The 17,087-nt window shown below is 41.3% G+C and overlaps 1 protein-coding gene across 3 annotated transcripts in view; it reads right to left on the bottom strand.

The window, feature by feature from the left end:
- The window catches only part of STARD9 (StAR related lipid transfer domain containing 9), a 132,237-nt gene that overhangs the window by 32,331 nt on the left and 82,819 nt on the right, over positions 1-17,087 (bottom strand). For 2 of the 3 annotated variants that reach the window (XR_010990284.1, XM_068162230.1), the window contains exons 20-22: positions 16,100-16,200; positions 13,332-13,379; positions 4,308-4,498 (exon numbers count right to left, since the gene is read on the bottom strand). Coding sequence is in view for 2 of the 3 variants with exons in the window: in XM_068162230.1 (XP_068018331.1) it covers positions 4,308-4,498; positions 13,332-13,379; positions 16,100-16,200 (340 nt within the window). In the remaining variant the exon portion in view is untranslated. The remainder of the gene's footprint in view (positions 1-4,307; positions 4,499-13,331; positions 13,380-16,099; positions 16,201-17,087) is intronic. The other variant, XM_068162231.1, reaches the window with a different exon arrangement.

Consider the following 17,087-nt stretch of genomic DNA (forward strand, 5'->3'; position numbering starts at 1 on the left):
CTTTGCTGCCTTATTTCTTATTTTAATTAGCCTTGAGAGCTCATCTGAGAACAGAATATCTATGCACATAGAGCAGAGTCTTGACAAACTATTGTCCTGCTTTGTGCTACAACAGAACTAATTCTGCTCAGTGATTTTACTTTACAGCTCAGTCTCTTCTAAGTGACACCACTTTCTGAAGTTAACTGCATGTTTTTGCAGGCACTGTCTGGTTCTAGAGTGATAAAGCTCAATGTCTATAGTTACCACCAAGGATCAATAAGTGCAGAAAGAGTCCTGCTTATACTTGTGCCTGTGCAGAACAAGTTCACTGCTAAATCGAGGGTACCGCATTGCAGTGCTGTAAGTGAAATGGTCACAAAAAAGGGGGAAAAGTTGCCCTTGCTGGGCGAAGCAGACAGGACAGGTGATTCAAACCTGACCACAAGGTATTCCATTCCTTCTATGTCATATTCAGTATAAAGTCCAGGGGTCACAAGGGTTAATCCCTCTTCTTCTGTGGCTCACATCTGAGGGGGACTCTATTCTTCTGCCTTTGATCCCAATTAGTAAATTTCTGAATACAGTTCCTGAATTCCATTCCCATCTCCCACTGGATGCAAGCTAGGACTTCCCAGTGCCCATCCTGTAGCATCAGAAGTGGCATGACTACCATCAGGGAGTTCACTATTGGGTTTGTATACATTTCATTCTTTTCTTATTAATATTTTTTTTCTTTTCATTGTTACTCTTTCTTTAAAGCTGTTTTAGGGCTTTTTGTTCCAACTGGTAAGACTCTCTCCCTCATGCCCTTTCCCTTCTGGGACAGAAGAGGGGTTAATGGACAGTATCTGTCATTTGCTTAGTGCCGCAACCCGTGACAAACCATTTAGGGAAACAGATATCGTTGCTGCATTTAACCAATAGCCTCTCCACTGGGATAGGGACTTGGGTAACAACTGCAAGATACAAGCAGAAGGTGGACTGATACAGCTAAGGAGACTGGTTGGTAAGACCTTGTTTGCGAGCAAAAAGTAGAACACATTTCAATTTCTCAAATATTACACTCAAACATCACCTCATTTTTGTTGTTAAAACGCAGTGGAAGCATTAAAAGGCCTGAGCTCACTTATCTGCACTTTTCAGACAGTGTATATTCACATGAGTGAAGTACCACCTGATTAGCTTTTTACTGTGAAACATATTACTACTTCTGCTTTAATTATTCTGATGTCACACATTAAACTTTGTATGTTTGACTTAGGGAGTGAAGATATGTTCACTGAGAGCAGAGCTAAAAAAAGAACTACAAGAGGTTGTACAGAGCTTAACTCAGAGCCTCCATGTTAATGCAGCAAGCAGAATTTCACACACACACTAATGAGTTTCTGGCTAATAAACCCCTACCTTTCCCTGACAGGTGGAGCATTCCTCAAAGGACTAAACTGATAGAATAGGATAGAATAAACCAGGTTGGAAAAGACCTTTGAGATCAAGTCCAATCTATCATCCAACATTATCTAATCAACTGAACCATGGCACCCCATCCAGACTCTTCCTAAACACCTCCAGTGACGGTGACTCCACCACCCCCCTGGGCAGCACATTCCAATGGCCAATCTCTCTTTCTATGAAGAACTTCTTCCTAACATCTAGCCTAAACCTCCCCCGGCACAGCTTGAGACTGTGTCCTCTTGTTCTGGTGCTGGCCGCCTGGCAGAAGAGACCAGCCCCCACCTGGCTACAACCTCCCTTCAGGTAGTGGTAGACAGCAATAAGGTCTCTTCTGAGCCTCCTCTTCTCCAGGCTAAGCAACCCCAGCTCCCTCAGCCTCTCCTCACAGGGCTGTGCTCCAAACCCCTCCCCAGCTTTGTTGCCCTTCTCTGGACACGTTCCAGCAAGTCAACATCTTTCTTAAACTGAGGGGCCCAGAGCTGGACACAGGACTTAAGGTGTGGCCTAACCAGTTATTTTTTAAAGTACTTCTATCTTACTAGCAGCAACACATTTTTTTTAGCTGGTCTTACCTTCAGTCTGCAGTCTACTGAATAAACAACCTTTTGTTGCTTATTCAGGGGGTTAAGAATTAAGAGGTGTAAGCCTGATATGATAAAGAAGGGCTACTCACAGCTCTGCACAGCTGAGCTGCAAGAGAATAATTTTGGTCTGTGGAAGTTTCCCTGAAGTAAGAAATCATTAGTGCGTAGACACTGTCAGCATCACTTGCTTGGAGACTACTGATCCTACGAAACATACTTCGTTAGTGATCCCTACCACAGTGTGTCTCCTGTCCTCTTTTTGTTGGTAACTCTGCACACAGCACTTGCACAGAAGTAGGAACTCTAACTCTGTGGCTACTGCATGGACAAAGAAGCAGCACCTTAGGCATTATGTTAGTTAATTTTTCTTAATAATATTTTAAAGTTTCACATACAAAGCTGTTGTCACAAGTCTTTGTTTCCAGATCTGTCCTCTTTAGCATGCATTAAGCAAGCACAATGTTTGGCAGATAAGCATTTCCCTGTAATGGAGCTGCAAGCTCTAAGATGCTAATTAATATCTGCTCACAAACTTGCCTCTGATGGGAGCTGAGACACAGAGGGCACAGAAAACATGGAAAACTTTGGTGGCTTTCCAAGTGAAGTATTTGTATTCAGCTGGCAAAAACTACTTGCCTGGCTAAGCTTTGCATGAACACAACAAACCCAGCAGAAATAGATGGAAACAGAGAACAAGTCTACAGAGCTTTGAAAAAAAGGTATTATGAGGGAGCTCCCCTGGTTCTCTCTTCTTTCTGTGTATTCTAAGTCCATTTCTATTACATCCCATCAGCACAATTTCCTTTTAGTCTCTTCACTGGAGCTGACATAACTAAAAAGATAGCAGACTGCTTAAGTTTGGGTCTGAAAAGCGTCCAAACATTCATTTTTCTTCTTCCAAGAACCAATTACTATGTCTTGCCAAGTGGCAACAGTGCCTCTGTAACAGCTGTACTTTGCTTATCAAGAAACCTGTATGAAATAATTAATTAGAAGACAAACTAGAGAACACTATAACCAGTCAATTTCAGCCATTAAAAGGATCAGTCAGTGAACTTGTTAAGGGGCAGCCCAAGTCTACCAAGACATCTCACTGAGTATTTTTGCCTGTGTGTAAACAGCACCTCTGGCAGCCAGGAGCCACTGACATATAAAAACCACTTTTCCAAACATGCTGTGGCTCCATCTTCTGACACAGCTCTTTGCCATTTGAAATCTAGTAACTGACCTAGCATGATGATGATCTAGTATTCTTGCATAGTACTGTAGAACTTACTACAAATAACTCCTGTTTCTTCTTCTAATCAAATCTTGGTTTAAAATACATTTGGCGGTGGAGGATGCAGTATCATTAATTACTGTCTTTAGGGTAAATAAACCCCACATCTTATTTTCAGTCTTAATTCTTTGCACTTCAGTTTCTACCAAAGAATATCTGCATACATTTTTCTTCATACTGCAAAAGTGTGTGTAAATATTTACTATATAAAAGCTAGTTAAACTCTCTTTCCTTTAACTGGGTCTGAGATTTTAGCTCTGAACTTGTGTTCCACCTACTATTTAGATGTGTTTTCTTTGTTTTCATTATTTAAAGCTCACATAGCAACCACAGAAAATTCAGCTTGAGATGTGGTCTTACACCATGGCCTTATTTTTCCTAATGAATGAAATTCATTAAAAGCACATGAGAATGATGTCACCTGTAACAATAGAGACAATCAGTGAAACATGTAGAGACTACCACAAGTGACACAGATTGCTGTCTTGGAAGCATTGCTTGGTTCCTATTGCATCTTGATGTTAGAACAGTTTCTCCTGCAAGCTTATGGTAAGAACTGCCACAGTCACCTCAGTTCCAGTCTCTCAGAACAGTTCATTGGATGAAGCACAGGTAACTTAAAACACAACAGCAGACTGGCTCTATACTGCAACACAGCAGAGCTGCACCACAGACATGATCAGAATAAAGCTGCAGGGAGGGAGGACAGGGAGCAGCATGGGAGAGGAGAGGTTCAGTGCCACCAGGCAGTGGCACATACTGGTGGTGTGTCTCTTAGCAGTGACCTGCAGAGCTAATTAAACAGTACTGCTGGTGCACTGTGAAAGAGGTGCTTTAGTCCTGTTAATCAAGGCTTAATGCCCATTCTCAAGGGCAAGGCAATGATAAGAGAAAATTAATAATAAGCTGTAACAGAAGTTCCACCCATAACATAGAGTAACTAACATCAAGAGGATAAAAGAATGCAATAATGGAAGGGAATTGAGAGACAGGAAGAGGCAGGTACCCACTTTCTTGGATCTGCTGGTTGATTAGTGCTTGGTCACTTTCTAGTTCCCGCTCTGCTTTGATCTGTCCTCTCAAGATCTGCTGCTTTAAATCCTCGACATAGAGCTGCTGTCGTTGAATTTGTTTTCTGTGGAAAGCTTCCTGGTCTCTCAGTTTCTGCTTGTACTCTTCATGTACAGCATCTATTTCTCTGCTGTTAGAAATGTTGACAGTGAATTTAAACCAGAAACAAGTATCAAAACATTTGTAATAAAACAAGCAGACAGCATTCAAGATAGTTTTTTTGATCAAAAAGGGTGCATTATGACAGACACATGTGATGTAAAGTAGCTGTGTATATGCATGTCACAGCCAGTTACAATCATAAATACCATAAATGCCAGCAAACATGAATGCCCTTATGGTTTACCAGAAAATTCCACCACCAGAAAAACTACAAGCATAAAGAATTCTTAAAATGTTGTCACTTCATTTGGCTGTAGATCTTCCCAAAATGAAGTTGTGGAGGGGGGTTGTTTAGATGTTAACAAAATTTTACAACCACTATATAGTATCATAGTATCAGTCAGTGTTGGAAGGGACCACAAGGATCATCCAGTTCCAACCCCCCTGCCATGGGCAGGGACACCCCACACTAGATCAGGCTGGCCAGAGCCTCATCCAGCCTGCTCTTAAACACCTCCAGGGATGGGGCCTCAACCACCTCCCTGGACAACACATTCCAGGGTTTCACCACTCTCATGGTGAAGAACCTCCTCCTCACCTCCAGTCTGAATCTCCCCACCTCCGGCTTCATTCTATTCCCCCTAGTCCTATCACTACCTGAGATCCTGAGAAGTCCTTCCCCAGCCTTCCTGTAGGCCCCCTTCAGATACTGGAAGGCCACAATTAGGTCACCTCGGAGCCTTCTCTTCTGCAGACTGAACAGCCCCAACTCCTTCAGTCTGTCCTCATAGGAGAGGTGCTCCAGCCCTCTGATCGTCCTTGTGGCCCTTCTCAGGACACCTTCCAGCACCTCCACATCCCTCTTGTAATAGGGGCTCCAGAACTGGACACAGTACTCCAGGTGGGGTCTCACCAGGACTGAGTAGAGGGGGAGGATCACCTCCCTCGACCTGCTAGCCACACTTCTCCTGATGCAGCCCAGAATCTGATAGGATATTTGTCATCCAAGTACTTCAAAGTGCTTTACAGAAACGACAAACATTCTCTGTTTTCAGAGCAAAAATCTCCAACCTAGAAAGAGCTGCAGGCATTGCTGAGATTACACTGACAGTTTCTGGCAGTACCAAGGGAAGAACTTGATCACAGATGGATGGCACAACTATATTAGGTTACTTTTATATTTGTAGCAGGATTGTGACCAGAAAAGTGACTAACCTGTGCAAACCTGCCCTAGGCCCCCCCCAGATGCTGAGTTCCTTATTCTGTGCCAAAATTTTAGACAGAAAGGGTAACAATCAAAATACTGTCTATATTCAGTGTGATCCATGATCACACTAAATACATTAATCCTCTGACAGGGGATATGTATTCTACTTGTCCACACGTTACATCAGGAGTTCTTAATATCACAAGTTATAAACATGACATATGAACTTTGCCTGTTGCTTTGTTTCTAAACACCACATTGTTCATTTAACATTAAATATAACTCAGAAAACTAAATCTTTAAGACTTGAAAAAAAAATATGAGTATGTTTTACTCATCAAGGAAATGATGTATTTATTAGGATGAGGTATTTACTACACTTTCAAATAGAGAAAAGGGATGAAAACACTAAGGAGATCCTGAAGGTCAAAAGAAAACAAAAACATTACAGTATCACAGTATAACTTAGGTTGGAAAGGACCTCGAGGATCATCGAGTCCAACCTATCAACACAGACCCCATGCCTAGACCATGGCACCAAGTGCCATGTCCAATCTCCTCTTGAATGCCTCCAGGGACGATGACTCAACCACCTCCCTGGGCAACCCGTTCCAATGCCGAATGACTCGCTCGGTGAAGAATTTCCTCCTCACCTCGAGTCTAAACCTCCCCTGGCGCAGCTTGAGACTGTGTCCCCTTGTTCTGGTGCTGGTTGCCTGGGAGAAGAGACCAACCCCTTCCTGGCTACAACCACCTTTCAGGTAGTTGTAGAGGGCAATGAGGTCACCCCTGAGCCTCCTCTTCTCCAGGCTAAACAATCCCAGCTCCCTCAGCCTCTCCTCATAGGGCTTGTGCTCAAGGCCTCTCACCAGCCTTGTTGCCCTTCTCTGGACACGTTCAAGTGTCTCGATGTCCTTCTTAAACTGAGGGGCCCAGAAGTGGACACAGTACTCAAGGTGTAGCCTAACCAAAGCAGAGTACAGGGGCACAATGACCTCCCTGCTCCTGCTGGCCACACTATTCCTAATGCAGGCCAGGATGCCATTGGCCCTCCTGGTTACCTGGGCACACTGCTGGCTCATATTCAGGTGGCTGTCGATCAGCACCCCCAGGTCCCTCTCTGGGAGCTCTCCAGCCACTCCGACCCCAGCCTGTAGCTCTGCATGGGATTGCCGTAGCCAAAGTGCAGCACTCGGCACTTGGACTTGTTAAATGCCATCCCATTGGACTCTGCCCATCTGTCCAGTCGGTCGAGGTCCCTCTGCAGAGCCTTTCTACCCTCTAACTGACTAACATCTGCCCCTAACTTGGTGTCATCTGCAAACTTGCTGGTGACTGACTCGACCCCCTCATCCAGATCATTATTTCAAAAGGGAGTGCTTTGGACACATCGTGTTATCTGTAAAACCGTGACCAATGCAAGGTCACCTCCATGAAAAGAGCTTTTGACCTTTGCTACACAGGAATTAAGTTGACATCTCTATGCTAAACCGTAAGCATGCGTTCAAAGAAATCATTTCTACAGCATCAACTTTTAATTCTGTGAGCTAGATAAGCTGAGCAAAAAAAAAACCCCAACAATTCAGCAGCCAAGGCCTTCTGCAGTACCTTTACATGGAACATAGATTTCACTTTTTTTGGGAGCAGTGGGAAAACCTCACTACATTGAGAATTATCAGGCTTTTATATTTTACATATTATTGTGACTCTCTTTTGCTCACCTGAAGAAAACAGAATTCAGTTGGTTTTTAACATTTATGGAATAAATGGTGAGAATAACTGCAGAATAATGTCTTCTGTTTGATTGTCTGGCATGGCACAAGCAGTCAAATTTTGCTACTGTCATTGGCTAAATGGTTTGTGTCTGTTTGGGACCCACAGAAACAATTTACAAGAGCAGGCAGCTCCCACATATACTTGTCCTTGGCTTGACTACAAAGATGCCAACAATTTGTGATTTGCAATTTTCTCCTCTCAGATAAACTTTGGTTGACCCCAGGAAACAGGAGTGGGATGCCTCATTTCTCATTCAGCTGGAGTAGGTCTGAACTGATACTTCATTGCAGCACTGTAATGTTCCTAGGGCCATTATAAATCTCCAGCTGTTCATGAATTTGTAATCTCACCAGCTATTGGGGGACAAACTCAGAGACTAAAACCAGACTGGTTACCTAAAGAATCTCTTTTCAAATGTAGTATTAAAGGTGAAGGATTTTGTTTAGGAAAAGCTCCCATGGTTTTAATTACTCTGAGGGAGGCTTTCCCTAGATGTAGCTTCCAGGTTATCTCCCATATTTTCCAAGGGAAACATAATGGAGCAGCCATATAAATCTGGAGGTTAAAGTACTGAACTGAGACAAAAAGCTCTCTGATTTTGGAGCAGTTATCACCTCTGTGCTTTCACATACTTACACTGCAAGGTCTTCAGAGTGAAGTCTGATTCTGGATGTCCATGTGCTAAACTTAACAGAACCTTGATGTCAGCTGAAGCCTCTTGCTGATTACACTAAATCTAATAAACCTTAACAACCATAAATGTGAAGTCTCTGTGCATACTCTGATGACAGGGTAGTCTTTAACCTGTTTTGCTAACCGATAACTGATTTCTGTGGTACTATGAAAGCTAGATGATGTGAGTCTAAATCTGTTACTGGTCAATTGCATGACCTTGGGTAAGTTGCTTAGTCTGAGACACATGTAAAAGCAGCAAAGTACATTCATCCAAGAGGGGTGATGAGGATCCAAATTTCAGAAAGTATCAGAAGAGCTGATTTCTATTAATTTCTCATTATTAACACCATTCTGTAGGAGACTGAGGAAACTGAATATATCATTGTCAGTAAGGCTGGAAAGCAGAGTAAGATAGAATGGCACACTAAGAACCTTTGTTCGGTTACTGCTTACTAAAGTTACATATAATAAAAATCCTCTTTCTAAATGTCTCATATTCTTCCTAATCATGACTTTAAGTTCTCAGCCAGCCTTTCCATAACATTTACCTATCAGAGTTCAAGCTGCTGAAATGAACCCCAGGACACTTAAGTATATGAAACAACTCAGTGTTGCATTTCAATGCAAAGACCTCAGAACACTTGCAGAGGTGGTTAGGTAATGTCTACTTACAGCTGGGAGAGGGTCACAAACTCTTCCCATCCTTTCCAACAATGCTGAAACCATCCCACTCACATATATTATAAAGTACTAGAGAATAAGCAACGCAAACAATGCACACAGAAGAATGTGGTTTGCTGTTCTCAGCAGCACTCATGTACTCCCTCATGTGTACAGTAATGGATGTTTTGCTGAACTAACATGAAACTGTAAGATCCTCTCCAACAGGCACGTGTGTTTCCACACAGAGCAGAACACCGTGCAGGCCAAACTGATGTTATTAATCACAGCTCCATACTATGACTGCACTCCAAAAAGGCAGAGAGTATAGAAGCATATCCATACTTCACTTTAAACCTTGGGGGAAAAAAACACTAACCACAGCACAGCAACCATTGCACTATTATTACTGCTTTTGTTCTGATGCTGTAGCTAGATGGTACAAGTCTCTCTCTTGCTCCAGGGTTAAAGTTTCTGTAACAAAAGACTGTTGCTTAAAGTATATATACAAATTGCAGTTCTGCTGCTATTCCAGGGCCTTTCTGCTTCATCTAATTTTTAATAGCACAAACCAAAAAACAGGCAAGGCAGTAAAAAATAGGTCTGAACACAGGGATTGAACATCAAACACCTTGCTATGAGTTGTTCCTTAAAGATGGTTCTCTCAAGCAGAATGAAAAGATAATGAAAATTCATGCAGAGCCACTTACATAACAGTATTGCCAGAAGATGTTTTTCCTCTGTCTTTGAGACTACTGACTGTGAGAGCAAAATGACTGGCTGGCTTGGGATACAGCTCTGTCTCTCACAGAAACTGCTGAAACCAAGAACCCTCCCTTTCTACCTTCAAGAGTGTTATGTCAGTCACATCAACGCACTCTTGCTGATTTGTAAAAATAATACAGCAAACTAAAAAATGATGTGACATTGGCCCAGAAAGAAAATAACAGATTCACACAGACTTCATAGCTAAATCACCTCACAGACAAATTAAGGAACAGTTTATGTAAGACATCTTTGAATCATTAAACTGAAAGCAAATACCTATCCCAGTTAACATAAGAATTGAGCTATATTCCTTACTAAGTAGATGAGATCACTCACTGATTTAATCTGAAACATCTTAAATGAGATGTAATGTCACATTTAGACTTCAAATACCACGAGAAAGAGGATTCATTGACCAATTTCTGCTATTGCTCGTATTTCTGCCCTCCCACATAAGCAATCTACTCTTAATATAGTTGTAGTGGGAAATAGTACAACCTCAGGACAAACATAAGACAAACAGCTCCATTTCTGTAGGTACCAAGACACATATAAAATCTTAAGTTACACAGGATTGGCATACTCTAGCAAACAGAATGTAAAATAAGCACAGAATTTGATGAATGCATGCAGATATCCAGGTGTGCCAAATGCAGCAAGAAGTGGCAACAGTTACCCCTCCTCCACATAAACCTTTAAAAACAGCAAATAATATTACAATGACAGAAAGACACCAACCTTAGAACTAAGGATCATCACAAATTGCTGAGAAAATGTTCATATTGTACCAATGCTGCCGGATTCTTTTTCCATCTCATTTTCCTCTCCACAAAGTTTGCATGATGCATGCTAAATGAACCATCTGTAAATCCACATTTTTTCCAGCCTGTTTTGTCGTCAGCTCTCTGGGATCCTATTGTGCAATTCTCCTCCCCTCTTCCCCAAACACTTCTGCTGATGCAGAGGCTGGCGGCTGCTACAGCATAATGCAGTTTTCAGTAACTATGGCAGCAATAGCTCAGCGGTGAGGCTGAATGCCTTCTGCAACAAAATCTCAAGGCTCAAATAAAGGAACTCATTTGAGAATAACCACTGCTGCTAAAGGCTGCAATTTGCTAGTTTTCCCAAAGGAAATATGTCAAGTCAGCATCCTCCCTGTCCTGACTACCTAGTTCAAGTCCATCTTTCTTTTAAAAATTATCCTTTTCCAGCGGAAGATGAATTGAAAACAAAGCAGGGGAAAGAAAAAAAAGATGTTGGCAAGGAATTTTGCACCCTTGCAAACCCCAGCACTGAGAGCAATCACAAGCCAGGGTTACAAGCCTACCCACTGATATACACCCAACCCCACTCCATCCTCCCCGCCTCCACTTGTGCCCAATCCGGGGCCCTTCCCGCAGGGCTCCAGAGCATCACAGAACAGGCACCGTGCAGCTCCACAAGACCATACAACTGCTTCTGCCTAGCACAGAGGCATGAATAGAATAGGAATATAGGAATAGAATAGAATAGAATAGGAATAGGAATAGAATAGACCAGACCAGGTTGGAAGAGACCTTCAAGATCATGGTGTCCAACCTATCATCCAACACCACCTAATCAATTAAACCACGCAACCAAGCACCCTACCAAGTCTCCTCCTGAACACCTCCAGGGATGGTGACTCCACTACCTCTTCCCTTCTCCTCCATCAAGCAGAAAGTGATGAAAAAGATATGAAGGTATTGTATTGTTACCTCCTCCAGGCTCCTGAAGGATGGTACTCACACTATTCATAGCAAAATGTTGTGGGAAGTGGTGGACAAGAGGTGGGAACCAGAAATCAGTCAAAACAGCCATCAGCCAGAAACCTTTAGAAACTAGGGACCTCTGCAAATGTACACACAGACTAATCCCTTTCACGGAAGTTACCATCAGGTGAAGTATCATTTGAATTTCTGGTTAGATGGCCTACTTTCAGAAAAAACACACCTGCAGTTGTTTTTTGTTATTGGGGGTTTACAGAAGCCTCCTTTTTTTTCCCCCCTAAGCCCCCCTGCCAAACAACAGTAAGGTAAGGACTTATTTCAGGCAACCCTTTAACTACACTTCTGAAACAAACCTCTCTTTGACAAGGAGTCACATGAAATAGACAGCCACAAACTCCAGTAGCCTTACTAAATTCCAGTTTAGCTGGAACTAAAACTTGTCACAGGTTTTTCCCTTCACAATTCAATTATAGGTTGGACTTGATCTCAAAGGTCTCTTCCAACCTGGTTAATTCTATTCTACCCTATTGTATTCTATCCTATTCCAGTTACATACCAAATCAATCAGTTCTCCTCTTAACCCACTACACAAGATTTTGCTCTGAGTTGTAGAGCTGCTATAACTGACAGTGTGCTGCTCTGTGAAATTAAATATTTGAAGGATCTTTTAAGAGCTGCTAAAGATTTCTTTGCCTTATATCTGTAGAGCACATTGAAATTCTCAACTGAGAGCTGTTAGTAGGAACTCAGAGTATTATTTTTGCAAATATGAGTTGGACATGTTAACTACACCACAGTAGACCAATAATTGTGTTGTGTTCTGCAGCATCAGATGCCATAGCTGTGGACATTGTTTCCTTCTAGTTCAGTAGGACTTCATAGATCTTTAAGAGATTTCCCCCCCAAGGTTGAACAATGTTGCTATTTTAAAGGAAAGGGAGCTTAAACATGCTTCAAGCAGCTAAAATTAATTTGGTGTACTGCTATGCCACTGGATTCTAAATGGAACACCACCAGGGTTTTTCAAACTAGTAAGAGAATGAAATCAGGGTTATATTTATGTGCAGTATGGTATTAAGGCAATGAGAGGAGCAAGAACTTCATGTGAGACGATGCCATCATGTGACGACTGATGCCAGTCACAAGCCTTCTCTGTGTTTTCTGGCTGACAACAAACCTAAGTTCAAAGTGCTGGGGCTCTTCTAACAAGGATGTACAAGCAAGCAGCCCAGTAAAAGTGCAATGAATCACAGCCTTTTCAAGAGAAGCTTGCTGCCTAAAATGGTAATATTTGTATGCAATGGTAGAAATTTGTTTTCATTCTCATTTCTCAAAATATTTTAACATGCAATTAGAGGCTGAAATGGTAATTCAACCCATGAAAGGCAGATGAGAAAAACGCCATCACACTGACAGCAAGGAAGATAAGGCTGTAAGCAATCATTAGTATAATATGTATGTTCATATGTTCTGAAATTAATCAAAAAAATCCCAAAGAAAGCAAAGTACCATCAGTTCCTAATTAAAGAGTGCTCAAATCCATGGAAGCCAAACTATTTCTGAATGATTTTTGTGTGCAGAATATCTTTTTAGACCCTTCCAAAGCCATTTTCTTTTCACCAAAAGAAAACCAAAATTTGTCCAAGGAATGTTCAATAAACTCATGAGTATTCACAGTACCTATTACTCACACCAAACATAACATGTTTTAGGATTCTGTGTTGCAACCTGGTGGCAGCTTCAGTGTAAACCCTGCTCTAGTCATGGCTTTAAAATACAGCTTACATATGCACCAAAGCTGCAAACAATTTGACCAAGATCAAGTATGAGGAAACAACATGGTTGCAGAGGCTTTGCCTTAACTCATCTGCACACACAGATTCTTGTTTCAATATGAGAAAATCAAATCAAAGCTCAAAGCCCAGTTTGCATTTCTTCAGGATGAAATAAGTGTGGCACGGAAGAAAGACAAAGCTAGAAGGGCCAAAAAATAAATCAGCATGACTTAGACACATTGATATTCTTACCTTGGTTCAGGAGAACATTTCTTTTCTTTACAGTTTCTACACTTTTGACTGCAAAATAAAAATAGGAAATCATAAAATTGTTTAAAAAAGAAGGAAAAAAAAAGTTCACTGAAGCCTACTATACACAGAAATGTTACTTTATTTTTCAGGAGAGGAAGGCTCTAAGATGCACATTGTTAGCTGCTGAGAGAATATCAAGAACTATCACACACACAGCTTGTCCTGTTCTTATGTTTTCCTGCAACCATTTCTTTCTGACAAAGACAAGAGCTTGCAGTAGATGGACTTTCTACTGATGAACAAATCTCCATAGTCCACTTAGTCCTGTATTACTGTTGGCAAAGTACATCAGATGCACCTTTTAGTACTTGACCTTGAGTATTCTTTATGAAAGCTGGTCATTTGAGAAACCACATGTATCTTGTGTTATTCTTGTATTATAGATCTTAGACTAGATGCCTCGATCATAGCCCCCTCCATGAGCAAAACTACCTGTCTGGACAGAAGCACGGGCTTGCTGTAAAGAAAGGCTGAGTGGATAACTCAGTTTACCCTAGCCAAAAAAATATTCAAGAGGGGAAAAAAGACCACTGGATTATGTAAAATGAAAGTCAAGTACTATTAGACATAGTTTACACCTTATTCCTGATAGAGATGGAGACTGAAATACATCAAGCAAATGCAATACCATAATGCTTTTCATTTTCACTGTAGTAATTTGAAACACTCTAGGCAAGTATAAGAGCAACGTTAAGCAGTGTAATAGGCATAGTCTTGTCCAAGTGATTAAAAAGTTAATCAGCACAAGAAAATCTGCTCCCTGAACATGGTCTGAAATAAAAATCAACCAGAAATGTTTTTCAGTTTTGTCCAGTCAAAGAGGAGAAAATCAATGTGCAATTCTGCGCTGAACCGTGGACAATGCTTTGAGGTTTCTGCAGGTTTTTCTAGGACTATCAACGAATTTCTGTGACGAAAGCTCCACCTCTGATGTTTATGACAAGCTCCACCTCTGATGTTTACGACATGTAAAAAGCAACTCAGAATCAAGTTTTGAAGTCATTTCACAAAGGCTTACTCTAAAATTCTTGATGATTAAAAAAAATAAATAGACAATAACAGCAGCGATGTGCAAAAGATACCTCATTAAAGGAACAAAATGAAATACCATTTTATACAGAAAGGCATCACTGCAGTGAATGAAAAGCAAATGCAGAGATTAGACACATTAAAGACAGCACACAGAAACACACTATTCAAGATGGAAAGCAAGCCACTTGACTAGAAGCATGAAGAGATGTTTGAAACAGAGATGACATTTTCTGCTCATAAAAACAAGATGAGATACTTCCTCCAGAAAGAGATTAAAGATTCTCAGTATGTTACACCACACCAAAACCACTCCAGCAAGAAGCAAAACTATCAGCAGATATGAATGAGAAGATGGCTGTTTCTTGCCTTTAACAGGTAAATTGAATGAGCCAGGCTGAGAAGAATTTAAAAAAAGAGAAAGGACTCAATAGAATATTAAAGGATGAAATGTAAATCAGAACTGAAAACCAGGAGATATTCTAACTCATTTTCCTGATACACATTAATCACTGTCTTCATTCTGCCCCTGTACACTGCACTGGTTAGGCCACACCTCGAGTACTGTGTCCAGTTTTGGGCCCCTCTGTTTAGGAAGGACATTGACTTGCTGGAACGAGTCCAGAGAAGGGCAACGAAGTTGGATGAGGGTCTTGGAGCACAAGCCCTATGAGGAGAGACTGAGGGAGCTGGGGCTGCTTAGCCTGGAGAAGAGGAGACTCAGGGGTGACCTTATTGCTCTCTACAACTACCTGAAGGGGGGTTGTAGACAGGCAGAGGTTGGTCTCTTCTTCCAGGCAGCCAGCACCAGAACAAGAGGACACAGTCTCAGGCTGTGCCAGGGGAAGTTCAGGCTGGAGGTCAGGAGGAAGTTTTACACAGAGAGAGTGATTGCCCATTGGAATGGACTGCCCGGGGAGGTGGTGGAGTCGCCGTCACTGGAGGTGTTCAGGAGGAGACTTGACAGGGCGCTTGGTTGCATGGGTTAGTTGATTAGGTGGTGTTGGATGATAGGTTGGACGCGATGATCTTGAAGGTCTCTTCCAACCTGGTCTGGTCTGGTCTATTCTATTCTATTCTATTCAGAAAGACTCTGCCAGGAAAAGCATACACTAGACACTGTGACCACGAGCAGCTCTCCAGTGTTTTGGAAGCAGCCTGTGCTGTATTTGCTGCTCAGATTTTTAAAAACAGAGAATCACAATAGCTTTCTGAGATGCAGGGTTCAACCAGGACTTAAATTAAAGGGAGTTTATGAACAAGCACACCTTCTGATTTCCATAACAAATTAGCAAGGAAGCTGAATTGGTAATAGTTACCTTGGCTAAATCATCTAGAAAAGTCCATTCTGTGCACTGAAATAAGAATATTGCAAAAACTAAAGATTAGCTCTTAAATCAGAACGGTTATAATGCAGATGTGCAAGTGAACTGAATTAAAGCTGCCTGACAGTCACATCCAAGGCAGTTTCTTGATTTCACAGGGGTGAAACATTCATTGTGCATCAATAGATTGCTTTTCAGGTTTGTTGCTTGGCTAGCATAACCCTGTATATTAGTCACTTGGTCAATGCATTTTCTTGGATACTTTCATTTGATCACCTGAAGACATGATGTGACCTGTGCTATACACAAGCCCCGGCTGTAGATGCCACCAGTGTTTGGTTTTTTTACACTTACTTGTCAAGAGAAGAAAGGATATAGTGAGAATGGGTACAATTTCCATCCAAGTTGAGCCAGTCCAAAGCTCCACAACTCAGAAGAGGTGGGGTTTCATTAATCTACAAAACACACAAGAGAGCAGGAAGAAAAAGTAATAAAGCAACCCAGGAGGTTCCAAGTTATCATTAATACTACAGTTGCTAACTATTGCGTGCAATGCTGCATAATACTTCCCATGTGAGTTTATAATCTCACTTACACTCCTCCTCTGGCTTTCCTAATTTGCAAAATTGCTAAGCAGTTGTTACTGAGTGCAGCTCTGTTTTCATGTACTGTCTCTTTCATTAATCAAGAAATTAAGAAAGAAAACAAATGGAAGTTAAGCTCCTTATCTCCACTATGACAGTGAGCTCACAGGGACAGTTGAGCAGACAGTACAAAAACGCTGCTTTATGAAAATCCATTTTAAAAGTTAGATTCTTTCCAATAACAGTTGGTAATAGGGTTATATCCTAAAGCAGAACATTTACATTCTTTAAGTCAAGGGGTTTTTTTTAGTTATAGTTTATATTTTTCAAACATTATTGAACTGGTTGACCAAATAATATCTTGCAGTAGTTAGTTCCTGAGATTAATATACCGGGAAGTATTTTGCCTGCTTCTGATGTATGTAACAATTAAGTGCTTTCAGAGTCAACAACACTCAAGCACTTAATCCCACAAATTTTCCATTTCTCCTATTTCTCCTTTCCATTACCTCATTTAGGAGACAGAAGATAATTCAGAACACTATCAAATGCAGAGAGATTCTTAATTGGTCTTTTTGCTGCGTCATTCTGCCTTTCTGTTTCAATCCTACTGTAGTCATGACTAGAAATAGGAAATACTAAATTATTCAAGGGATCCACATCATCTTTTGCTAAGCATATCTGAAAGAAGTGCTGGTGTCCTCCCCACAAGAGATTTAGTGTCATTACAGACCATTAGATGGAGGAAATGAAGCAAG

Source organism: Melanerpes formicivorus, unplaced genomic scaffold (genome assembly GCF_026170545.1).
Source record: "Melanerpes formicivorus ecotype bairdi unplaced genomic scaffold, bMelFor1.0.p_v2 SCAF_62, whole genome shotgun sequence".
NCBI classification, from domain to species: domain Eukaryota; kingdom Metazoa; phylum Chordata; class Aves; order Piciformes; family Picidae; genus Melanerpes; species Melanerpes formicivorus.